Source organism: Anomalospiza imberbis, chromosome 15, assembly GCF_031753505.1.
Source record: "Anomalospiza imberbis isolate Cuckoo-Finch-1a 21T00152 chromosome 15, ASM3175350v1, whole genome shotgun sequence".
Classification (NCBI taxonomy): domain Eukaryota; kingdom Metazoa; phylum Chordata; class Aves; order Passeriformes; family Viduidae; genus Anomalospiza; species Anomalospiza imberbis.
Window position 1 is genome coordinate 4,536,803 of NC_089695.1, and position 26,182 is coordinate 4,562,984.

General features: G+C 42.0%; 1 protein-coding gene across 4 annotated transcripts in view; it reads left to right on the forward strand.

The window, feature by feature from the left end:
- SLIT3 (slit guidance ligand 3) overlaps window positions 1-26,182 on the forward strand; it is a 483,584-nt gene that overhangs the window by 420,892 nt on the left and 36,510 nt on the right. For all 4 annotated transcript variants that reach the window (XM_068205597.1, XM_068205596.1, XM_068205599.1 and 1 more), the window contains 2 exons: window positions 10,929-11,026; window positions 17,106-17,245. In XM_068205597.1, coding sequence (XP_068061698.1) covers window positions 10,929-11,026; window positions 17,106-17,245 — 238 coding nt within the window. The remainder of the gene's footprint in view (window positions 1-10,928; window positions 11,027-17,105; window positions 17,246-26,182) is intronic.

Consider the following 26,182-nt stretch of genomic DNA (forward strand, 5'->3'; position numbering starts at 1 on the left):
GGGCCAGACAGAGCCTATTCCAACGGGGCAGTTTCTCAGTGATGCTGACTTGGGTGGGGTTGAGTGGATGTAACCCAGTGTAGAGTTTGGCTTTTGCTGTGTGAGAGTCCATGCCTGGTTTGTCAGACTGATCCTGTGTGCAGATGTAGCTCTGTGCTTTTGTTTCTTTGGCTCTATTAATACACACGTGGGTCCCCATTATTGTGGGGAATTTAGGACTCCTGAACAATTGACTAATAGGATTAAGCAGAAGCTGTTTATTGTTTACATTACACGCATATTTATAGATTCTACAAAGTACTAAGTACACACTTCTTGTTTAGTGCCTTTGTCTTGTTCACTCCTTTTCTGCCTGCATTTCTCAGAGTATGTGATTGGTTACAGTCCAGGTGTTTCACAGCCCTCTGTTATCCATCTCTTGTGGTCTTGGTATTCGGTTTCTCTGCCTCTTCTTTCTTAATTCAGCACAATTTATGTTTCAATAGCCTTGACAAATTCTTGGGGCTTTGATAACGAGCTCAGAGGCAGGCTGGCTGGTGCACACTATGGCCTGACCCTTGCAAATACATTGCAACACCCCATGTGCATCCCTCAGCACACAAATAAATCCCCAAGCTGGAACTGCAAAGGGACAAGAAATTGGAAGGGACTCTAAGCAGCCTGCCCTCATCCACAGGAGCCAGGAGAGCCAACTCCTGTCTCTGCCTCCACGGGTTGCTCTGCCCTGGCCTCTCTTCTCTCCCAGTGTCAGGGTCCGGGGACAGGCACTGGAATGTCAGCTCAATGCCAAGATTTTGTGTAGAAGGAATCAGTGCAGCAAAATGCTGTTTGTGTGAGGTGGTTCTGCCTTGAACTTTCATTCTAACAAATTCTCCTGGAGTGTGTGTTTATGTGATCTGGGGTGTTTTATTTTGTTTGATTGTTTTAACCATACTGAAAATGCCTATTAATGAATGTCGAAGAAGCATTTTCCACTCATAGTAAAATAAAAGAGAAAGCCTTTAGGGATGAGAGGTAATGGGTGGCCACACTAAATGAGTAGATCTTTATTTATGTGTGGATTTTTAGGGCAAACACCAGTATAAGAAGTAAGTGGTTGTAATTTCATATAAAGTTCCTAGGGCAGAAAAAATGCAGAAATCACAATATTTTCTTCCACGTACTTATTCTGTAAAATTTATCATGCAGCAGTCAGACTCGTGTTACCTTCTTTTTGCCCTTTCTGTTGTAGTAGGTGTAAAGAAAACGGAGATTTACATGTAGAAGAGCATAAAATGAAAGGCCTAGGGAGGGATTAGTGCCCCAGTTGCTGGCTGAAGGCATCGAGGCAGAAACACACCCACCACAGGCCCTGTAAAAACCCACTCATGTAGTGTGGCAGGCCCTAATGAGGGCTCCTAACAATAAAGCCAGCTCTGAAGGAGTATTCTGATTTTTGTTGAGCCAACAAGAAAGCAGATGTTGAGCAGCTTCAGGCATTCCCTGTGCTTGTGCAGTGCTGCATCCGAAGGAGCTGAGCACTTCAGGGATGGGGAGCTGGACCCACAGGTGGGCACTGACACATTCATTCTCTTGTCAGCGTGGATTGTTCCCCTTCACTGTGGTTTTACTACTGTTTTCCTGGTCTAGTTCTAAGTGAGTGACCAGACTTCCAATCTTTCTTTTCCCAGGGTAAAGGAGAAGTTTTTATTGGCATTTAGTCTGAATTTTAGGCTCTTGTTCTTATGTTTGCCTGGTCCTGTTACACTAAATAAAATTTTTTCTTCCTCTGTGGTTTTTCTGCCTTTCAGGTGATTGCTGGTTCCTATAATTCTGCTTAATCAAGTTCTGTTTAACCAGATCTTAATTTTCTGCATCCCACCATTTCTGCATGATTGAACCAGTTGACGTAGTTTGCCACAGCTGAAAATCCTTATTGTAAATTTCCTTGTGATTTTCTGTCATCTGTTATCCTTGAGGCTTTCTTGGCGCTGAGTGTGCTCGATGAAATGGCTTTTGGGTTTCTTTTGTTGTCCAAGAACATGAACAGAGATTGTCCTGGGAGGTTGATTGCCTTATTTTCTCCTTTCCTTTGGAGATGATGGAATTGATGAAGTTGCTATAAGCAGGCTAAGATGAAAAGAAGAGTAAAGCCCCTCCTATTAATAGAAATGATCTAATGCCAGACTCGTTTGGGAATTAGATTGGGATTAGATTAGTGTCTAAGGTAACTGCACAAGCACTACAGGTAAGGCTGTCCCAAAGCTTTCTGACCCACATGGTCCCTGGGGTCCCCTTCTCATACTGCTGAGAATAAATATTTTATATAATAATATAGTCTGAAATAAATAATAATATACTCTGAAATAAATATTGTGCTCTTGCCTCACAGAGTGGGCATGCTTAACTTGTTTAGTAATCTGAAAAATTCATGTGCATGTTTGATTCTGAAATCACTGCTGCCTGCCTGGGTTACCTGCCAGTTCAGGCCACTATTAGATTTATTTCACAGAGGATTGCTGGTGTCTCTGAGCTGGGAAACCTTGCAGGGGAAACTGCAGATCTTCCACAAGCAAAACAGATTACACTGATATTTCTGCTGAAATAGGATGTATTTCAGTGTGAGACCTTCTATCATCAGAGAGCTGTTGCAAACCAAATGCCTGCATCCCTAACAAACAGGGATGTGCCAGCAGAAGGTTCTTCCAAGGGACTGGGACTCTTCCAGCATCCTTAACTCTATTTATTTCAGAAACCCAGTGAGCTTTTTGGAGAGATTTTTTAATCACATAATCTCTGCCTCATGTTAGGCTTCATTGGGTTTCTGCTTGTAATGTGTGCTCCTCTCCAGGCAGGCTGTTCAGTGGCTTAAGTATTAGCATAGTTAATTTAAATAAAACAATTATATTTTATTTCTATTTCATAAATCATATTGATTGTATTTTTGTTATCTATACAAATGTCCAGTCTTTATAACTTTCCCTACAGAGTTCAAATTGAAAAAGAGGCACTGACTTTGGATAGCCTGAAAGGCAAAATTGTATTGTCATTGCAAAATGTACTTTAAAACAAATAGGCGCCTAAGTATTTTGAAGGTACCAAAAACACTGTTCTCATTCATGAATACTGGTTGAATTAGAGACTACATAGGAAATATTCAGTTGGATTTACATCAAATATATTGGGTTGTATTTTATGTATAGAGTCAACCCTCAGCAAAATTAACTATTTTCAGTGTCCCTAATTTTCTTCTGCGCCTCCCAAGATGTTCACACAATGGTATGGATCAATCAGTTGTAACCTTGGAAGCTCTAGAGCACCTGTCCCATCCAGTTTGGCACCTCTGGACTCATTTCAGACATGTGCTGTGTGAATTGACTCGTGATGGATTAATGACATACCTCCTGTCATTGATTAAAAGCCTAAAAGACCATTGAAACCCAAAGTGCTTATGTAAGGAGAGGTTTGGAAGGGCAATCAGGATCTGCATGGTAATTAATATAATTACAAAATAAACCTCAAATGTCCACAGAGAATTAAATTCCATACTCACAGGAAAAGAACCAGAGTTTTTAAGAAATAAGATGATGAATCCTTGCACTTTGACTTTGACAGGCATATTCTTGATTACTAGCTGGAGAGGTAATGGAAGGTGTATGATACCCTGGAGGGTCATAAATCTTTCTGATTGAAATAAAATGAGGCTTAAGAGAGCAGAGTTTGCCTAATTTGCTATAAATTGACAATTGTGATTTATTAACAAGGACAAGGAAGTCACTAAGAAGTGCTGCTGCCATGGCCAATTATTGTTTAATCAGATGCCAGATGAAGCTAGACTGGCATAGGACATAACTATACAGTACTGAAGATGGTGGCTTTTAAATATTGTCTGTATTTTTACTTCTCATAGTAACCCTAAGAAAGTTTGCAGAGGGTGCTAAATCAGCTGAGTGATGGGAGGGGCAGCACAAGAACAATATCAGGGTTTCTTTTTATAACCTGCCTTCTGTGCCATTTAGCAAATAGTATTTCTCATGTTTATGAGTAGTAGGCAACTCTGTTGTAGTATGGATGTGTCAGTGTAAGTACACCTGTACAAACAGAGATGCTGCACTGAAAAAATAATTCAGATTGTTCTAGGTAAATTCGGATTTGTATTAAAAAACTTTTATTCCAAACTAGAGGTGGATGAAATAAATTGATTTTTCCTGTTAAATTAATTGGCTTCTAAACAGAAGTCCTCAAAAGGCACAGTTTTATTACCCCATTGGGATGGGTGACTGAAGAGAAAGAATTAATCCATCCCCAGTGCAAGTGGCGATTCATCCCCGAGGTGTGGGTCTCTGTAGCAAGGTCTGTGTTCAGAAGGAGGAGTCACGAGATTTTTGTGAACAACAGATGATCAAAATCTCTCAACTTCCACCTGGCAATCTGAAAGCAGTCGGATCCAAAATTGCTGTGATATTTTCTGTGCCTTGCCAAATAATTTGTATATATGCCTGAGCAGATGGATCTAACGTACGCCCTGCCAGCTCTTCTGGTTGTTTGACCTTGCCAATGAGCATCAGAAACTTCTTTTCCAGACTGAGGCTTAGCCACTATGTCCATGGCCAGAAAGAGCAGTAGCATGGCCAGAACAGTATCACCTGGATCTGCTGAAGAGCTTCACACTGCTGTGTGTGGAGAGCAGGGTGTCGGCTGTCTGCATGTATCTGAGGATCAGTGCCAGTGGGAAATCAGTTTCAAATGGCCTCACTCCTTCCCAATGCTGTACTGCGTAGCCCTTCCTTTAAAAGAATTTAAGTTAATTGTATGTTTTGAAGTTAGTTCCATTCCTCACACAGTTTACAACATCTCTAATTATTTGGTATGATTCCCTTCCCAAAGCTGTGTTTGCAGGGATCCATCACGTCCCTCATGCTGCAGTTAGCACCAGATGCCCTGCTTGCTTCCATAACTGCTGTCAGACTTGCAGTACATGTAAAACTTCTTTTTATGATCCCATTATAGCAAATACTAGGTTTCTCTGCCTTGAAAGGCTCTGAAATATACAACCATGAATAAAACTTGAGAGAATTTTTCCTTCCTACAAGTTACCAAACTTGTAATGTAGCATGTTGGCTGTGAGGCTAAATTTATGGTATCGTGTTTCCTCGGTCAATTATGCAAAATTCTTCTTGTTTCTTCTTTGTATTTATGGCTGCTAAATGTGTTTATTACAGGGAAAACTGCTGAATGCCTCATTCTTTTTTCCCAGCTTAATTCTCTGGTGGAATTGAAGTTTATGTGATAAAACTTTGTTCATGAGACATCTCATTCTCTCCATGCCCTGGAAAATTTCAATTTACCCTTCATTTTTGACTATTTTTTTGGCAGAGGGATAAAGGTTTCAAGTGGTGAAAGAAGTCACTAGTAAAAAATGCCATTAGGTCAAAATTAGCATCAGTTTATACCTTACTGGATAGCTGCATGGCATAGCTTCAGGAAAAGCTTTGATCAAAGTTCTCACTTTACTAAGCATGAAAGAAGTAAAACTCAAAGGAAAAAGCTGCATTCAGAAGTTCAGACTGAATTCTCTTTCTGTGCTGAGTGTCTGTGTCTTCTACTGCTTCTGGATTTTTCCCCCTCTCCTTACCTCTTGTCCCATCCCATCTCATTTTTTTATACGAAGCATCAGAAAATCACTGTTGCACACCACATTTTACCCTTCCCTCTGCTGTTGGATCCTCCAGGCCTGAATTTAAGGGCAGGTCCCACTGGCACATCCAGGCGTAGCAACACTCAAGTGTGTGCATCAACCTAGATCAGAATAATTGAGAAAACTGATAAAATCCTTGCAGCGCTCTGTGGGAGCAGAGCACAGCTCAACAAAGTGGCAGCAAGTGTCCATTTATTCTCAATTTCCCAAGATTAGGAGGCCAAAATGTTAAAGCTGGCAGATACTTGTAGGTTGGAATAACATTCCTGGGTATAATCATGGAACACAGTGTTCTTCTCAGTTATCTTTCCATGCATTTTCCTTCCAGCCTGTCATGAGGTGGAAGATTTAGTAAGCCTTTTCCCTTAATGTAATGGTTTCTTATTAACTTCTGACCAGGAAACCCATAAGACAAGTGTTTAAATGTTTGTGAGGCTGACAGTTGGATGTGGATGCATTACTCCCACAGTTAGGAATGTAAAGGACAGAGTGTGCAATACAGTGTCTTTGTAGATGCAATTTTGTCTGTTTTCTCTAAAAGCATTAGCTGTATTTAGACCTTGATAATTAAGTTGTTTATGAAAATTTCCTGGTTCTTAATTTAAAGTCTCTATCAACTATATTTGTCTTCATTTAGTATTTTTTACTAAACACATGAATGCTACCATCTGTTCTCCACATCTAACTAAAATTTATTATGAGCACATTGTATGTTGTTAACAAGTCGAATAAACTTTGGTATTTCTGTTGTAGAGCTTATTTTTCCAGCATGCTGTGAAACACTGTAGTCATTGAACAGGGCTGTAATTAGCTGCAAAGAGGTCTCCCTAGTCACAAACCAGTGAGGCTGGATAGATTCCTGCCTGTCTGCAGGTGTCTCCCTCGCTGCCTGGGTCGTGTTTCTCCTGCAGTCAGCAGTGATGGTTTTATGCACCAGGAGAATTCCACCTTCTGCCTGTGCTGAATTCTGTGCTGCCACCCCTTATCAGTGCCTGCTGCTGTTAAAATCAGGAGGAGGATCACACTGGGATGGACTGAGTTCAGACCTCTGCCACATGGATGAATGAAACTCTGGGTCTTACACAGACAATACTGATTCTTGAAAATTAATTGAAAAAATTATTGTAGTGGTTGAAACAGTGTCAAGGCAAATGCATCCTTTTTTTAGTGTATTATCCCTTGTTCTTCCTGCTGAGGGCTCTTATTAGGTTTTGCTACTTGTTATTGGGTGTTTTATTGATCATGATATAATGTTCCCAGTATTGGATCCTTGTAAAAGCTGGAATTTGGCACAGCAGTGCCGAGGAACAGCTTGTAGATACAGTAATGCCCACTATGGGTAATTTCAAACAAAAAAATGATTCTTTCTAGGTATGGTGACTAGTTATGTTCTGTCACTGAAACATGGAGCTGGAGCAGCCCAGACTAAGTCTGGACCAGCTGAGGTACTTCAGCTTTAAAAGGACAGCTGGACTCTGATATACATCTTTTAATAAGTTTCAGAAATTTCCTGTTTCAATGCCTAAACCTTTCCACTCCTACAGAAAATTATAGAAAAAATATAAAAGTGTTTTAGATCTGATGTCTTCCTATCCGACAAGACAAAAATTTATTGTATCCCAAAAAAGCTCTAGAAGTAAAATATTGCACACAGAGGGACCTTCATCCTCTTTCTGTGAATTGCTGAGACAGTCCTATCTTCTTGCCTGTCCTTGAAACAAGTCTGCACCTCTATTTCTGCTTCAGACCCCATTAAAAGGCTCTTTAGTCTTGAAGCAAATAGACAATATTCTCCTTTGTAACAATAGTTATTTCCAGGCAATGTAACTCAAGGAGTATTTCCCAACTCACAGATAAATTAATTTTAGTGATGCTTGACAGAAATTCCATTTTTCCAGTAAGAAGTCTCACAGTAAATTGAGACTGGAGAATTGCGTTATTCATTTGAAAGATGTTTCTAGAATGTCTTTAGGCTCTTCTGGGTAGTGACAGTCTCATGCAGAAATAAAATGGCCTTGCTTTGCTGTAGATTTATTAGCACCACTATTTTCTGCAGCTTCTCTCCTTTCAGAGTTCCTTGTTTTCCAAAGTCTTCCTTGTTAGAGAAGTTGTTCTTGTTTTGTGGGCTTGCAATGTGCTATTGATAAAGTCAGCTCTGAGAAGATAATCCTCAGAGAAGGATTAAATGCTGTTTGCTCATTTATTACAATGAGTAAACTGAGTCAAAGAGACTCTAATTTTCTTAAAGGCACATAGCAACTCATTGTTGCAATTGTCTGGTTCAGCAGCACATTCTAATGGCTTTCCATGCTGCCTTAGGCCCAAGAAGCCAATAATTAAGCCATGTTCAGTACAGAAATGAGAGCAGAATTTGTCATGCAAAACTTTATGTGCCAGTGCAAGAGGCTGAAAGGGCCTCGCTCTCATTTTAACATTTATCTTTATTAAATTTTTACAAGAACATTCAAATTAATCTGAGTAATTATAGTGGAAGTGAAGGGCCTGTTTTACATGGTGTTCAACTGTGACAAAAACCTTCAGAAAAACAGATGCTTTGCTGCTTGCTCCGCTTGGCTGCCAAGGGTTTCATATTTTAATGATACAAGGGTGGAGAGTTTGTATTAAATAGAAGTAGCTGATGTTAGTGAAGTATCTATATAACAATCAAGTCTCCAGGGACACAGGTAAAGTATAAAAACCAACACCTTCCAGCTTCACTACGAGAAGGTGGTGAACACCCAGGATTCAGGGCACAGATGGACAAGAGGTGGGCAGTGCTGGAGCAGGGTGGGAGCGGATCAGTGTCACCGTTCACGGTCCGCATCCGCAAAGCGCTGCGGGCCACATGGTGCCAAAATAAAACCTGCATGAGCTTCCCTCGGCGCCGTCCCAATTCTTGCCTGAGACATTTGGGGACTGGGGATTTCAAATGGAGAAGGACAGGCTGCTTGGCACACGGAGCAGGGATGAGCCGAAAGCCTCTGTGCCAGGCCTTGGGTGAGCGCCGTGCGCGCTGCCGGCACTGCTGCGCTGGGGGATGAACTCACAGCAAGGCACGGGTGGCCAGGGCCCTCTGTTGGCCCTTGGAAATGTTTCTCTTCTGATACAGCCATGGAGAAGTCTGTCCCCCTTTCCTTGTGTTTGCAGGAATTTTAAAATGCAAAGCTGTGTCTCCTCACTCTGGGGAATGCTGGAGACAGAGCCTCAAGAAATACAGCTTTGTGAACAAAGCTCCTCTGTGGTGTTGGATGAAATTATAATATAAAAAGTATAATACACATATATATATATACATATTACTGGAGGCCAGCAGTATGAGGCTCAATGAGGTCAAGCTGGAGCCTGACCTTGGGTCACAAAAAACCTTGCAGCTCCAGGCTGAGGCAGAGGGGCTGGAAAGCTGCTGGGCAAGAAAGAACCAGGAGGTGCTGGTCTCCAGAGACTGAACATGACCCCATGTGCCCAGGTGGGCAAGAAGGCCAGTGGCACGTGGCTTATACCAGAAATAGATTGTCCCCCCGTGCTCAGCACTGGTAAGGCCACACCTCAAGTGCTGTGTCCAGCTCTGGCCACCATCACTGACATTGAGGGGCTGGAGCATGTCCAGAGAAGGGAACGGAGCTGGGTAAGGTCTGGACAGTCACGAGAAGTAGCTGAGGGATCTGGGGGCCCAGCCTAGAGAAAAGGAGGCTCAGGGAGGACCTTCTCACTCTCCACAAGTCCCTGACAGGCAGGTGGGGGTCAGCTCTGCTCCCAGGCAGCTGGCAATAGGACATGAGGAAATGGCCTCAAGCTGTGCCAGGGAAGATTCAGGTTGGTTTATCAGGAAAAACTTCTTCACTGACATGGTTGCTAGGCATTGGAATGAGCTGCCTAGGAAGGGGATAGAGTGATGATCTCTGAAGCTGCTCAAGAAACAGCTCAATGCTCTGGTCTGGTTGTCACAGTGGTGATCAGCCAAAGGTTGGGTTTGATCCCGTAGGTTTTTTCCAGCCTAGTCATTCTGTGATAATCAGCATGCCTCACTTCTTCACAAGACTTCTCTGTTCTTCACGTGATGGCCACATGTCCTGCCTGCTGCAAAGAGCTGAAGATTTCAGTGGTGTTTGGAGGACTGACCCATAGGACATGTGAGGAAGAGCCAAGCACCAGGAGTGGACAGACCAGATCAATTGAACCCTTTACTAAAGTTCACACTCATAAGCTGATTTGGGGTTTTTATGCCTTGGTTAGGCTTAAAAATGCACCAATTTCAAGATAAGCACTCTAGAGACAAATTAAGACAAAAACCCAGCTACCTGGACTGAATTATTGTATCTCCCAAGACATTTTTCTCCTCTTGTCTGAAGTAATCTACCAGCTTTCCAGCAGATAAGCTGGCAGAGGTCCACTGCTAGCAGGATCTTCAGCAGGAAGAGCAGAGTGATCTCTTGAACTTCTTGTGATTGCTCAGATCCTTTGAGTATTGAGGCTTTTGGGTGGCTTTACTCCACCCTACTGTGTCAGTAACTGAAAAGCAAAACCAAGCTCTTCAATGTATTTGCCAGTTTTATAAAGAGCTTTTTCTTATCAGCAGAATATAATGAGCAGAGAAATATGTTTATGCCTTGAGGGTCAGTAAAAAGTCAGTACAGTGGAGGTTGCTCAAGCTGGTGAGGTTCAGTCAGAACTGAGGTATGTTCTAGAGCAATCTTAAAGCATGGAGCTGAGTCAATGATGAAATCTTGGTGTGTTCTGTGCAGAGATTCAAACTCAGCTCTCAGCACACAAAGGGCCTCTCCCCCATGGGTTCTGACTCTGGTAACGAGCAGCATGTGCTGTTTCAGGGTTTAACTGAGTGCCTGGTAAATGCACTTGGTGAGTGCTGACTCCACGTGGGCTTGTGCTCACTGTGTGTGGCCTTCTGCTTACCTTTGGTCCTGAGTTGTTCTTTTCATTGTAACTTACATTAAAGTGTGTTAGAATGATGGTGAAACCAGCTGTTTCCTTAAAACACTCCAGTGAAAGTTCATTACAGTCTTGAACTTGAAGTGATATTGAGATACCTACCAGTCCTGCTGGACAAAGCAGTTGCCCTGCCAAATTCTCACTGAAGTCATGAATAAATCTGATCATCAATAAAGAACATGAGGTGATGTCATGGGTCTGAAGACCACAGACCTCATGTAAGTGGTGCCACAAGTAGAGTGAAGGAACAAGAGACACTGATTCAGATGTTCTAACATTGTTTCTTTTGAATTTTCCCAAATAGGGTCGAGACTGCAGTGTGCCCATTAATTCCTGCATTCAGAATCCATGTCAGAATGGAGGGACCTGCCACCTCACGGAGGCAAATAAAGATGGATTCAGGTAGTAGCACAAAGTTCATTTAAAATGAGATGATAAAATTTAATGTTTCTGCTTTGCATTAATGAACTGTAATGGCTACTTTATAGAAACTGCTGCATGTGGCATTTCTATTTGCCATACTAAACTATTACTTTGGTTTCATTGGTGTGACATATTGTTTCCTGTGAAACAGGCCTCCTTATTTCCTCATAATGCAACATACGTTTAAGAGCTTTTGAGTGGTCTCTATGTTCTGCATTGTGTTATCTGTATCCTAATTTTCCTTGGGGAATTTCAGTCTCACATCTAAGCTGTTTTTGTATTTCTAAAGTGAGCATCTGTTGCTTGACAGCCAGATCCAAAATGTTTTCATACTGAAGAATCTTGCAGACAAATAGGCTTTAAAGAAACAATTAAAAAGCACGAGGAGATTACCACATCTTAAGCATTGTGCCTGCAAGAGAATAACCTCTGCAGCTGGGTATTGTGGATTTCAGTTTGCCCATATAACAAAGATGTAGCATAGGTGGGGATACTCTGAGAGAGGTCCAGAAATTTTAATGAGATAGCTGAGAGATCTGCACTGCTGCAGGCACTACTTCACAGCTAAGAAGATTTGAGGCTTTGGTCACTCGCTGTCATTCAAGTTGATTGAAAGTTTCTTTTTAGAAAAGAGCTGCTAGAACTTTCATAGGTTTGCTCCTCCATATTTATGCTGTTTCTTGCAAAAGAAGAAGCAGTAAACAGAAGAAATGCCCCAACGCTTCTCTCTGTGCCCACCCTCAAGAATTCCCTGCTTCCAGAAGCAGATGCAGCCCATGACAGGACACAGGATACTGGTGATGTTACAGTGGAAAAGCACAGGTTGATGGGGATGAAGAGACACTGCCAGGCTTCGTAATGAACAGCAGCTGGAGGTTTTCCAGCAGGGAGAACTGGAGCAGGCATGGCCCCAGTTCCATGAGGGGCAGTTCAGGGCTCAGCTGGAGCACCTGTGACAGCCCCTGAGCAGAGCAGAGCAGTCTCCTGAGCCAAGATGTGACAGCAGGGTCATGGTGGTGGGAGAAGAGGGGGAGGCTCAGCAGGTCACAGCACGTCCAAGTGGTCCTGTTGCTCGACAGACTCCATAGGTTCTGGTGAAACCCCTTCTCTGATCTGATCTACCTCCTCTTGATTCAGATTTTAGCAGGCCCAGCAATTTTTGGAGTAAAAGTTCACATTCAGTTTCTGCTTAAGAGAATGAATGGTCTGGTGGTCATCAGTTCACTTTCCTTTCTGGTCACTCACATACATAGCTTTTTCCAGCTTGTGCCAGTGTAAAACTGCACCACATTAGAATATCTGGAGTTTGTCACTCAGTACCCATTTTTCAAAAATATAGCTGATACTAAAAATGCAGTAGTAAAACATTTTATAATATCCATAATACTGGAATGAAAGCCTTCAACATATATTTGGATTGGGTTTTTCTTTAGCATTTTTGTATTGTTCTGTGGTAGTAGATAAAGAGTTTTGAATGACCTGAATTAAGAGCTACTTCTGAATTTCTCTCATGAATGGAATGAATTTTACAATTTCAGAGGCTTTACCTCAGTTCCAAATGAGCATTGTTTTTGAGATCCTTTATAAAACTGCAGGGGTGGTTTTGTTGCTGAGCAACACTCGAGGCTTTTTAGGGAAGGATTCTGCTTTTTATAGTTATTTATATAGTTTCAGTCTATATAGGTCTAATAAAAGACTCATAAAACCATATCTCATCAAAACTCTGCTGCATCAAATTGAATGTTCAGCATATGCATTGCTCCATTTTCTCCTTGTTTTTATTTCAGTCAGTCCATAACCTCTGTGCCTCTGCAGGACTGTGGAGCTTTAGCATGGCTTAGAGAAATGTGGTGTGGAGATGGAACAAACAGTGACAAGGAAGATATAGAAACATTTCAAGATTGAACTTGGTTGGTTGGGTTGGGTTTTTTTGGTGGGAAATCTCTCCAGTGGATGGCAGCAGTCAGAGTTATGTGCATATAAATTGTGTTCACCAGGATGGGAAAACGCTGCCCTACATTATGTGCTGTGAGGAAGTGGATGTCAGAAACATTTTCATGAGAGGCCTCCTTGGATTTTTTTGTTGTGTGGCCTGTAAAAGAAATTATATCTTCTGTATATTCTCTTCCCTAGGGAAATATATTCATACACAAGCCCTGCTGCCAAACTTGTCAATTCTTTACTCTTGTAAAAAGGAAACTTAAGCCAAAGTTCTCTCCCTGTGAAATGCCAAGCTGTTTAACTCTCAAGTTTCTGTGGCCTTAGACAAAAAAAATTACCACTTGAAATAATGGTAAGGTGGTGATGTTCCCCCCAAAGACAGGAAGCTCTTAGTTATGACTGAGATTCCAGCCCAGCGCCCCCGCTGTGCCTGGTGCCCACAAGGGCTGTCAGCAGCAGGGGCCTGAGGCACTCAGATTTGCTGGAATGGCAGATCCTGGTGGGACAGCCAAGGGCAAAGGTTCAGCTGCAGTTACTCCATCCTCTTTTACCCTTGCACTTTTTCCATCCTGAGTCATTTTCATATTCTCTTACCTCAAGTAGGGGCGACCTCTGTGTTGAGGAATAGATAAGTGAAACAGTGTGGCTTAGGGGAGTGGAAATGTGAAGTTCTTCTTCCTTTTGAATTGCTCCTTCTAATCTGATCTGTGCCTGTCTTGACAAAAGGTTGCCCAAAAAGTCAGTTATTAAGGCTGATGAAAGAGATGGCCAGTGAGACATGTCCTGGAGGTTCAGCAGGCGTGGAAGGGAGCCTTTGGCAGGAGCAGAGCTGTCAGCTCTGCTGCACACAGGCAACAGCTGATCTCTGCTAACCTGCGGTGCTGGGAGACAAAGGCTCTGGGTTATTTTAACTTTTCTCCATATAAAACCCCCTCCATTTCCCAGATTGCTTTTTTTAGCATTTTCCACAAGATGTAAGTGCCCTCATAAATGTAAAATCCTGGAACTGATTAACTGCTTAGTGTTAATTCTGCCTAGTTCAAGGAAAAACATTGCACTTCCAGGCTTTCAGGCTACTCCATTGGGATCTAGACATAAAAGGCATCTTTACCATGAAATTGTAATATTCCTGAAAGAATTTACTGTATCTGTTTAAAAGCTTTTTTTTTTTTTTGAAACTTGACACACTGTATAGATATCTATTTTAATAAACAGATGCTAAATTGTTTCATTAGAGTTTATTAAAAAAAATCTAGTACAGTAAACTTTTAAAATTACCAGCTTGAAAAAAACTTACAAAATGCTTTGGGTCCAAAAGTTTACACCAAAATGTTGCCATTTGTGTTCCCTTGAAACTTCATGAGGATAATGGGGTGTTATGTAATTCTTTATAGGAAAACACAATGCCAATCCCTGAACAGGAGGAATAGGGAATTTGGACTTTTATTAAAACACAGCAACTTAGGAAACAGTTGTTTCCTGCATGGCTCCATTGTTTCCAACATCCACATGAAATGCTGTCTCACACTGCTTCACTACTGAGTCACTGCAAAGTTCTCATCATTGTCTCTGGAATTCATTTTCTCCCTCGGTCAGCTGGAACCCAAGTCTGATGACCTTCCAGTCACTCAGCAGACTTCATTTTTCTTCTAAGCTTTTTCTGGGAGAATACAAAGAGTCCCAAACTGCAATTCTTTCAACATGTGGTTCAATGCAGGTCCCAAGTTGAATGTTTTATCTCTTAATTTCAGGCCTCATATCTGGTACTTTTGAATGCAAATCAAAATAAAGAATCGTACGTGAGCAATAATGTAAAGACTCCCTATACTACATAAGGACCAGTAGCCAAATGTCATCAATTATTCTGACATTTCCCTGAGTATGGAATGTGTCCTAATACCGAGCAATTTATGTTAACAATCCCAAATGAATTGTTACTAATGGTAACTCCACTGTGAGCCATTACTGTGATAGTGTTTAATAATGCCATTTTAATCGCATACATCCAAGCTGTCCCAATCCTTTTGTGGAAGGAAAATAGTGTTATGCTCACATTAAAAAAAATCACCAGCACAAAGCCACTTTTGTTGCTTTTCTTTAAATGGAGACAAAAATTTCTGTTCCCAAACTGAGACCTTGTCTTCCAAGTTGCAGCCTGGAGCATATTTTTATGACCAAGTTATAAACCCCTGAAAATGGGGTTTTGTAATCAAAAATCAAGGCATGATGAATGTATCACTGTATTTAATTAGATATCTTTAACCCCCTCCCTGACAGTTGCATTGCCACAAAAGATGGTGTGCCAGTTCTTCTTTCTGCCTCCTGTGATCCTCTGGCTCTGGGTCAGCAAGAGGACATGTTTTATTAGCAATAATGAGCTTGAGACAGGAAAAGAAAATATTCCTTATTGATTTATTGTGTCCTAAATTGGATTTATTGCAGCAGTTTGGTTTTGGTTATTCATGGTGAAGGTTTTCTAACCCTCATGACCTGTGGATGGTCCCCGCAGAATGAAGATGACTCTGAATGCGACCAGTGTCCCTCTTCTGTACCCATCTGGGAGATCTTCCTGTTGTGGTGGCTCAAGACACATTCCCTTCCCATTTTTTCTCCTCTTTATTACTCCTTTCTGAGATTGCACATCATGAGGAATCTAGCCCGGCCCTCATGATCCAGCCTGGGACCACTGAGGGTGGATGCAGAGCTTTGTGCCATCCCTCCCTAGGGAGTGTCTGCACTCTGCTCAGGCTGCGGCACACAGGACGAAGGGAAGGGGAAGTCCTGCAGCTTTCTTCATGGATTCTGAAGAGCTCCTTTATCTCCAGGGCTTTCCCCATCTCCTGCATAAAGCAGGATAACCACCTCAGGTCCTCTTTGTCTGTCAGAGCTGGAAACAGCACCCTGCAGCTATGTCTGCCTTGGAAATGCTCCTGGTTTCCAAAAGCTGTGGATGGCAATTAGTGTGACTGCTGCAGTGCTTTCTGGTTTTCATCCTCATCAATCAGTAGTGCTTTTTATTTGTTCAGTTCCTTTTCTGCCACCAGAGCCTGCATAAGAAAGGAAATGAACAGCAGAGTGAATGTGTTGTTTGGACTGGGAGCGCAAACAGCCCTTTCTGTGACTACAGAGCAGCAATGCTGGCACTTCAAAACTGACATTTCAAATATCATTGCTGGCTTCTCAGAAGCCCGTGATATTACTGGAGCACTTAACTCCTGTTTTTAGACTCTCTTTTAGGAAACTCTGGCCTCCACCTCTTCATCACTTACAGATAGTTTAAAATATAAAGGTTTTGTTTGTAACTGTAGCTTCTAGATGTAGAGAGGAAATGGAGATTGTAAAAAAAATCAAGCCATTCTTCAGCCATTTAGTTTTCTATCTTCCCTCTAGGGACCATACATCACACTCCTGTGAGATAAAATGTCTAGTGCAATTATTCTTCACTAGTGTCCACATCCTCACAGAACCATTACTAGCTCTGCCATGGTCTGTGTTTTAGTTGAATTATCTGGGCATCATCAGCTCTTCTCCAAATAGATGTTGAGGGAGCTGCAGACCTACTGAAATCTTACAGCACTTGTAAAAGCAATCATTCCCAAACATTTCTTGTTTGGACAAGTGACAAAGCAGTAATGAGGAGAAAATGCTCATGTCTGTAAACTCAACTCAAGCTGCTGTTCTTTGAAGAGACCGAGGTATCTAAGAGCTGCCAAGTTGTCCTGTGATTGTGCAGTGCTCAGCAGGCAGATGTCCACATTCTCACAAAAACATTAACAGGGAGGCCAAGGATTTGAATATTGTGATGAATGTTTACTCTCCTGCCCTGGAGTTGATTACTTCAGCTAAGGGCCAGAGTTACCAATAAAGCGAGCAAAGGGAGCGTGGCAGAGGCTGGCTCCTGAGGATCATTTTGGTCTCATGTAAATAATTACGTGAGCCCGGGAGCCATCAGACTGCATCTTTCACCAAACACTTGGGGTTACATTGCTATATGCCTCACAGCACCAGTGAATTCGGCTCCAACTGACTTTTATATGTTTTAATTTCAGTTTTATACCTGAAATCTCCTGTCCCTTTAGATCCATGCTAACTTTTTTTTGTTTTCCTTTCTCCAAAGCTGCTCTTGTCTTATTGGGTATGAAGGGGAGAGGTGTGAAATAAACCCAGATGACTGTGAAGATAATGACTGTGAGAATAACTCTACGTGTGTGGATGGGATCAACAACTATGTGTGTCTCTGTCCTCCTAATTACACAGGTAAGAAAGGGCCACAACCACAGAACAGGAATCCATGAGAAGTGCATGAAGGGAAGGGTCCAAATTCAAGTTTATTCAGTGCATGAGCATATAATTAACTGAAAATCTAGTCCCCTTTTAAACAATCTGAATCTCTTCCTGGAAAAATGATAATTCTACTAATATTGACATATATGTGCTCACAAACATGGCCACTTTTCTGAGTCAAAATACTGATGCTTCATTGTAAAATACACTAAAAAACAGTATTTAAGGGATCAGAGAAGTGTCTACTTCAGCGTGCACATTCTCAGTGCTGAGCTGAGCCTGATATACACCTGTCCTGAGCCGTGGAAAAACTTGGCTTAGGGGGCATGGCTTTCACCTGCGGTCTCAGGGCTCTGCATGTGTTAAATACAGTGAGCCTGATGATGTGCTGCTAAATTCCTGATCTCCATTTCACAAGTGGCTGTAGGCTCAGGTGTTGTCTTCAGTGTGAGCCAGGTCAGGGAGCAGGGGCAGCTGCTGGGTCCGTGGTCACAGGGCTTGATGATGGAGTCAGGAATGGGATGAGTGTCTCCAGTGCTGTCCTGCAGTGCAGATAAATTCCCTCCTAAACCTTCTGCGAGAGCAGAGACTCTCCTAAGTGGAATCTAAAAATGGTTTTTCTCAAGGCATTCTGGAGCATTCCACGGACTCATTCACACAGCCCAGCCCTCCTGGCTCAGCATGGAGGGTGAGGAAACACCTGCAGGAGTTCCTGCTCCAGCCTTTGAAATGGGGTTATTGCCTCCTGAGCATGGAGAAGCAATGAAGGGCTTCTTGTATGCTGGAATATATTACATGTCAGGGGATTTAATGAGGATCAACTTGAGTGGCTGAGTAAGGCAGGAGGAAAGCTTCTAGAATTTCCAAACTCTTAAAATACTTTTGTGGCTGATACAAAGGAGGCCCATGGTAAATCTTCAGCTGAGAAAAGCCTTATGACTCAATGTACATTTATTGGGTCTCTAAAATTATATTTCTGCCAAAACCTAAAAAAATTCAGCTTAGCAGAGTAAAGAGTTTTGCTTGTAGGATGTTGAGCCCATTGTGCTTACTTGTGCACTATTTATGTCAGCTACTCTTGGGTGGTTTCTAACAGAACTCAGTGCAAGGAGGCAGAGTCTTTACATTTACAACAGGAAATGGATTTGACCGGCCAAGAAAAGACATATCCAGTAAGGACCTGAATCCAGCATATATGCAAATGTACTTTCCTTTCCACAGGATTATTGCAGAATTTTTTTTCCAGACAATAAAGGTAGGAAAGAACTAGATTGTGATTTCTTCTTAAATGGCCATCTGGATAATGGCTGGGGAAATCATGTGATATTCAGAGTCAGTTTTGAAATATTTTTACTCAACTTCCAGTGGGTTTTGTTTTGTTGATTTTTGGCTTTCTTTTGTTTTTGTTTTTTTGGGTTTTTTACCTGAATGTTGTCTGTGCTGTGCCTCTATTGATTAGCAGGAGTTTGTCAAATACCAGAGCTCACTGTTGCTATGTGGGTAATACACAACCACACAATAAGCATGTGCTATCATAGTGCAGGCAATAAGTTTGATTACAATTGAAAAAAAAAAAAAAAAAAGAATTCTTGAAGAAAAGAAGAAAATACTTCCAGAAAATAGAATATAAATCATAGATGGAAAAGGTTGCAAAAATAGGGGTATTGCTTAAATTAGAGTCTGAATGGTTACAATAGTTTGTGTTGATTAAAATAGGAAGATTTTGGTGAACTGTGATACTAAAATTGCTTTAACCTGCTTTACCTCCATTTTGGAGGGGGATATTTCATCAGACCTGATCAGCCACCTGGCAGGACTGACTGCAGTGCAGCTGGCTGGGCTGAAATGCCCCTCAGAGCTAGCCCTGGCCTCGGAGCAGGACAGGGAGCAGCATAAAATGGCTGGAAGAATTGAAGCCATCAGCCAAACAAAAGTGCACACAAGCCAAGCAAACCTGAGAACTGGTTTTCAGGGTCCTTAGGAGTTGAATCCAAATAAGAAATGGGGCATCATGTGAAGTTGCTCAACTGACTGAACAAAAGTGGAGGAAATGCCATGGAAGCACAGAGGCAGGTCATGAAAGCACACCTTGAAATGGTTTGTGTGTCTGACCTGGAAAGAGAGGGATCTACTGGCCAAAGAGTTTGACTGAAGTCTCCTGTGATATCCAGGACATCTCTAGGTATAGTCTCTCTAGATGAACCTTTTTGTACTGAAGGAATATCTGACACTACTATGGCAGTATCTGTTAAAAACAACAAAAAAAGGTAGGTCCAGATGAGTTCAGTATTGCATAGAGTGTGAAGGCCAAGAGTTCAGAGAGAAAGCAGTTCACAGCAGGGGTCAGGAGTGCTTATTCCTGTGCTCAGAACTGTGTTTTGAGGTACCTGCCTCTCTCTGGTGCTAAATGCTGTGTTACCAGACTGTGTGTGCTCCAGCACTGCCAAGTGTATGGATTTGATCTCTCTTTGAGCAGAGAAAGGCAGGGGTGTGCAGTCCAGGGAAGCAATTGTCCTGTGAAGTAGTCTGGGGGACAATGACCTCTCAATGCCTGAAGGGGCACAAACATCCACAGCCAGGCTGTATCTAGCAGGATAGAAAATGTGGGTAATATCTCTTTATGTTGTACCCAAATATTATCCTTAGTTCTGTTGTTAACAAGTAGTAGACAGAGTAAGCTTTTCTTTGCTTTTTTTTCCTCACCAACACTTGTATGGGAAATAGAAATTTCTTTGAAAGGTTGACTGGCTGGGTTTTGTGGCTGAACAAATCCAGATCATCCATTTTTATCAGTGTAATTATGCAGGAGTTGTGGGTTCTACGTACAAATGGCATTTCTCAGCTGTAGTTAACCCCCACGTTCAGTCAGGAGTGCTCTGTCTTGCACTGGAGCTGTTTCTGCACTGACAGCCTGGGATGTTTGCAGTAACCTGAGCTCAGAGGTGCCCAGCTCAGTTATTGCAGATTCCTGCTTTTCTCCCCTGCCAAGCAGGGAGCCTGAATCCCTCATCACCCCCGTGCTCTTGGATGCCACAATGCTGGTAACAGTGCAGTAATATTTCAGTAAACTCTGCATTTATAGAGCAAATGTGTGCTGTAATACAAAAAAAAAAAATAGTCTGAATGCAGGGCAGAAGATCCAAGAGTGTGTGTGTGTGTGTTGTTCTGTAAGAAATAGTTAGGGTCCCCATTGAGTAATGGTTAAATCATGATAGTAAATCTTATGTTCCTAAATGAAATACAAATTAAAAATGAATGTGTTGAAAATTTTGACTATTGACAGAGTCACAGTATCCAGCCTTTGGTTTTTTCCATACCTTAGTGTTTTCCTGCTGTATCTGCTGTCTGCCTGGTTTTACTCGTTATAGCCTTTTTAGGGAACAATATCCCAAATTATGATGCATGAATTTTGCTTTCATTGGTTGGAAAAATGAAGGCCAAAAATCTTTCTTCAATTAATAGGATTTTGCAGTGTTTTCTTTTAAAATTCTTTGACAGTCTTTCCCCCGACTCAGAGTAGATGAAAAATGGCCAATTTGTTAAGTGACTGCTGAGGAAGGAATTTCCCACACTCCAGCCCCATTTCACTTTTATTTAAAAAAAGAAAAAAACCCACACCAAAAAGCAGCCCACTCTCACACAATAACCTCCTTCCTAGTTCTTTTCCATCTATTAACTTTAAAACAATGTGGAATTACAAATGGATTCCATGAAGTAGTAAATGCAAGTTTAAAAAGACAAAGCTGAGAGGAGGCAGACAGCTGAATGCCATAAAAAAGCTTCAAACCTGTACCCACCATCCCCAGGTTTCCTCACCATTCTTAAAATCAATATTTTCAATATTTGTTACCTGTATTTAAATAAGCAAACCAATACTCATGCTATGTAGCAGAGTCCTGATGGCTTTAATTGTCAGCTGATGTCTTTTTTTTCTTTTGCCCAACTGGTTATTTTAATCTTGAAGCTGAATTATAAACATGTAATTCCTCCAGGACAATCATGTACCCAAATCCAGCCAGCTCTGAGGAGTCTGGGGCTGGTTTACAACATGCTTGGACTTTTGGTGGTTTACAGCTCCTCCTTACAGTTTTGTAGGCTCTCCTTCCCTTCAAAAAGAAACATTCATAGGGACATCAAAGAGAAGGATATGTATTAGATCCGTCACCCAGGTTTTTGCCCTTTTTGTATTTTCCTCATCTCTGCCTTTTTGGCTGTAGCATGGTCTGTCCCCAGGTATTGATACAAACATTGTATTTTCCCTTCAGCTCTGTGGTGCAGGAATGTAGGGCAAAATTCAGAGAGTTTTCCCTTCCATTCCTTTCTCCTGTTCACTTCTGTTGCAGACCTCCTTCAGCCCATCACTGCTTCGCTCATTGTCCTAGACTCAGATACAGAACCTCATCCCTCCAAAGACATCCTGTCCTCAGCCTCACTGTCCTCTGTGCCAAACATGCACAGAGGGACAAATGGGCTGCACCAAACATGCCCTGCGTGATTTGAATGCTTTGGTGCTTTGCCTGCTGGTTTATTTGGTTTTGTTGTTTACTGTGACTTTTCCTCCTGTCTGATTTTAGCAGAAGCAGAAATATGTAGCACTTACACACCAGAAAAAAAAAAAAAAAGCCAGGAAATATATTCCTATTTGCCAAAGATCCTAAATAGCCTCAACAATGCCCTCACCTCTTTGTTCTGAAACCTAAAAAAAAAAAAAAAATTAGTGGCTTCCACTTCTGAAAAGATGTCTTCACTAAAATACACACAGTAACCCATGGCAGAGAGAGAGCAGGAGCTAGTGTTTTAAAATAGTTTGCTTCCCTGGGAAAAAGCTGCAAGCAGTTTGTATCATTGGAAAAAAAAATATCTCTCAAAATAAATAGTAATAAAATAAAGTTAGGAACTATTTCTGGTTTGATGTGTTTGGAAGAGAAGGCTAAGAACTGTTTTACCTTAGGGGACCTTGTGGTGTCCTGTGGTAGATGGTATCTGAGAGTTCTGCAGCTCTTCTAGAGCCCAGTTCCCTGCTAGTGATTCCTGGAGTGTCCATTGTGGTAAGTGTGTCTGGCCAAAGCCCAGCACCACTGCAGCCAAACAGCTCCAGGGAGAGCAGCTGTGTGGGGCTTGTGGCTGTCCCTGCCTGCTGGAGCCCTCGCACGGCTGCTGCCCTGGCACCCGTGTGGCACCCGTGTGGCACCCGTGTGGCACCCGTGTGGCGCTGTCCCCGAGCCACCCCTGGACAGGCTGAGGGGGATCATGGCACTGGAGCTGCTTTCTCCCCCTGAGTTTTTGCTACAGGAACAAGGAGGTTTGAGGAGGTGTGGTTCAGCCTTGTGGTTCCACGGGGATCTGGGCTGCCTAATAAATGCTGAAGGCTTAAACAAGTACTTAGCTATCAACTCCTTTTAAATTTTGGAACTTCAGCTATAATTTCCTCGAGACAGAGAAAATTGTGGTCAGAGTTTAGTGTGTTTTCTTCCTTTTTATTTGAAGGAGTTCTGCCTTACATGGAAGCTTCTGAGTTTTAGTTACTTGGCAGATGTGAGGTGTACTTGCTTTCTGCACGAAACACAAAAAGGCACCCACATTTCCCAGTTGTGTAACTGGGAATGAGAAGTGCTGGAAGACCTGGAAGGTTTGGGTTTGTTCAAGAGCCTAAGCCCATTTCCAGCCCTGTTTTATGAAGAGAGAACCACATGTCAGTGCTATCAGATTGGACTCTCATCTGACCCTCCTGGGAGGAAATAGCACAGCAGCTGGCAGTGCTGCAGCCTGTCCTCAGCCTCCGTGTGGGCGTCCTGCTGTGCTGGAGTGCTCAGCTCCAGGATCTCCTCTGGTCAAACTCCCCTCTCTAAAATGTAGAGTGTCATGTTTATGGAATAAGATATACCAGAGAATTCCTCCTTGTTCATCAGGACACAGCATGTCTGTAAGAAAATGGAATGTCAGCTACTGCTCTCCTTTAGGATGAGCAGAGTGAATTCCTCCTCAAATGGGATCTGAGAGTCATTAAATCCAGTCTGTCAAGAAACACAGTGGGAAACAAGGAAATCAGTCAGCTCCTGAAGAACTGTGTGCTGTGGAAGGGACCCAGGCTGGAGCAGTTCTTGGAGAGCTGCAGCCTGAGGGAAGGAGCCACGTTGGAGGAGTCCATGAAGGACTGTATCCCGTGGGAGTTCTGGAGCAGGGAACAGAGTCAGGAGGGAGTGCTGCAGACAAAGCATTTTTAACAAGCTCCTGCCCCCATTCCCTGCTCAGACCAGTAGGAATGCACAGCATGTCCAGTGTCCTCTCTGCCAGCCCAGGAGGAACATCTCAGATAACGTGCGGCATCTCAGGTGTGTGGATAGCTGAAGTGATCCTCAGATGATTCCAAACAACTGGAAGACATCCATATGAATAAACACAGCTCCAAAACATAGGGTGTCCAGCAAAATGAAGATCTTTTCCAGACACTGTGGTTCTGAGGAATAGTGCTTTAGGCAGGTCACCACCTTGAAGGGGCACTGGAAATTCTCTGGTTCAGTTAATGTTTCACACACTGTCTTGTGTGCCATTTAGGATGCTGAATATGGTTTCTCATACTTCAGCAGTGCATAGAACACATTCCTTCCCCGGGATTCTGAAACAGTGAAAGGATCATTATTTCCCTGCCCAGATCTGGTTTTACCCATTCTCCTTTTGTTGAGCCTTAAGGTTAGGGAGAATTGCTCCTTGAATCTGAAAAACAAGCCACTGTGGGAATCGAACTCAAGGGTTCCCACTTAGCAGGTCAAAATGTGGTAAGTGAAACTTGGGAGTTTTTAACAATTAAGACAGGATAAAAAGCATAAAGTAACTCTTTGTCTGCTAAGTATTGTGGGCAGTGTTTGTCAAGCAAGAGCAAACTTCAGTGATCTTGCAGAATTTACTCTGCTACAGTGCATTTCAGGTGATTTCGTTTATGTTTTTGTATCTAACATGATAGCATTTGCTGCTGAAGGATTTTCACAGAGTTTTTTCATTTATTCATTGCAAGCTGAAATAGTTTGGAAGTAAAAAAAAAAATTTTTTTATTTTCTTAGATGAGCCTCAAATCATTTTCATCAAACTTCAACAGCATTCCTTACTGAATTGCTTCCTTGGAGGAACACCCTGTCTGTTCTACCCAACCATTTCTAGGTTCAGTGTTCTGAAACTTCCAATTGGCACTGACTTCTTTTTAATGACTGAACAGAGAGAAGGGGAAAACAAAACACAGCAAACATTTCTTCCAATACCATTTATTGGATATAAAATGAGTAATCTCCTATGAGAAAAACAGCACAGTGTTTTTTATTAGCAGCAAAGAGACGAGTTCCATTCAGACTTACCTGGCAGAGTTCAGGATGTTGCAACACACTATTTAACCACTCACCCTGTGCAGCCTGGAAAAGTTTCCATGCTGTGGATGCAGGCCAGGCTTTCTCCATCCTTTCTTCACCATAAGCACGTTCCTTTTCTCAAGTAATATTGTGAAATTCTCGACAGCATATTTACTGCCAGTCCTGCAGGCCCTACCAAAGCTTCTCTTGCACTGAGGACGGGGATATTTTCTATGTTGTTTTGTGAGTATATTGCAACAAAGTATCACCCAACTGACACATGGAACAAAAGAAGAATCACTGAACTCATTGGTTGCAAATTGGTGCTCTACGTTGTCTTTTCAGAGCTGCAGTTTCACTTAAAGATAAATAAGTAAAATATTTTTACTGCATCCAGCTTGTCTTTTACTGATTAGGGAGGGATAGTGTAGCTTGGATCCTAGTTTTAAAAGTCTAATGGGGCATGAAATAAATAGCTCTCATGACAGCACAGAACGGAAAAAAGATAGATGATTATTAAACTGTGTGTAAAAGTCATCTTTATTGCCCTATTGTTGTTTTGGCTTCGCTCTGAGACGTGGGGAAGGCTACAGAAAAAGCCTAAGCGTGTTTCTTGGCAGCTCTTCATAAGCAATGAGCCCTGTGGAAAGCCCCATGAAAATCATGATTCTGTTGAAAAATAAGGCCAGGAAAATGTTGCAAGAGGCAAAAAAAAAAAAAAAAAAAAAGAAAGAAAAACTGTGTTTGTTTAAGACAATGTCAGTGAAGGTGAAAAGGGAGGTGGTTTTGAAGGAGCAGAATACCTTGGCTATTGTTCAGGGATTTTTTTTCTCTGTTTTTTTTTTCTTTTTTTCTTTTTTTTCTTTCATGAGTTAGCAGCAAAGGGAGATCCACCTGTTAAAGTTCCACCTGTCATTATAACTTGGTTCTAATCTGGATACTGCAATATTTTGTGGTATATCAGACTGCTCTCTTCATCTGTCCAGAATCTGCTTGCACGTTACCTATTCTCTTCAGCTTTGATTAAAGAGAATAAGTGTGCCTTGATGGAACAAAAGCATTCTTTGGGATTAAAAGAGCTGTTTAACTGATTGTGAAATAAATGTAGCTGTGGTTTTCCTGTCCGTTTTATAGAAGCACTTCAGAAACCGTGTGTACCCAAACTGGAGCTGTGATTTGAGAACATGTAGGAGAGAGGAAAATGGGGAGGTTGGATGGTTTTCTACACTTGGGAAAGCATTACACTGAAGTTCCCTCTTGTTTTAGCATGATCAAATATCCTCCACAAAGAGAACCAGTGCTGCTAGGAGTTGGCCTAAGATGAATGTCCGGTTTGTTTTTAGGTTCACATAACTATCCAGTGAGAAATTTGGACTAGACCTTTAATTGCTGCACAGAGAAGCAGCCCTGTGTCACTCCAAAAAAAAAAAAAAAAAGGATCACATTTTTCCTCTGATACTGACATTAAAGCAACCAATGAATATTGAGCTCTCAGGTCTGAGGGCAGATTTTTTGGCCCAGATATTTTCTGAGTGAGTAAAATATGAGAAAGACATTGTGTAGCTGGTGCCTT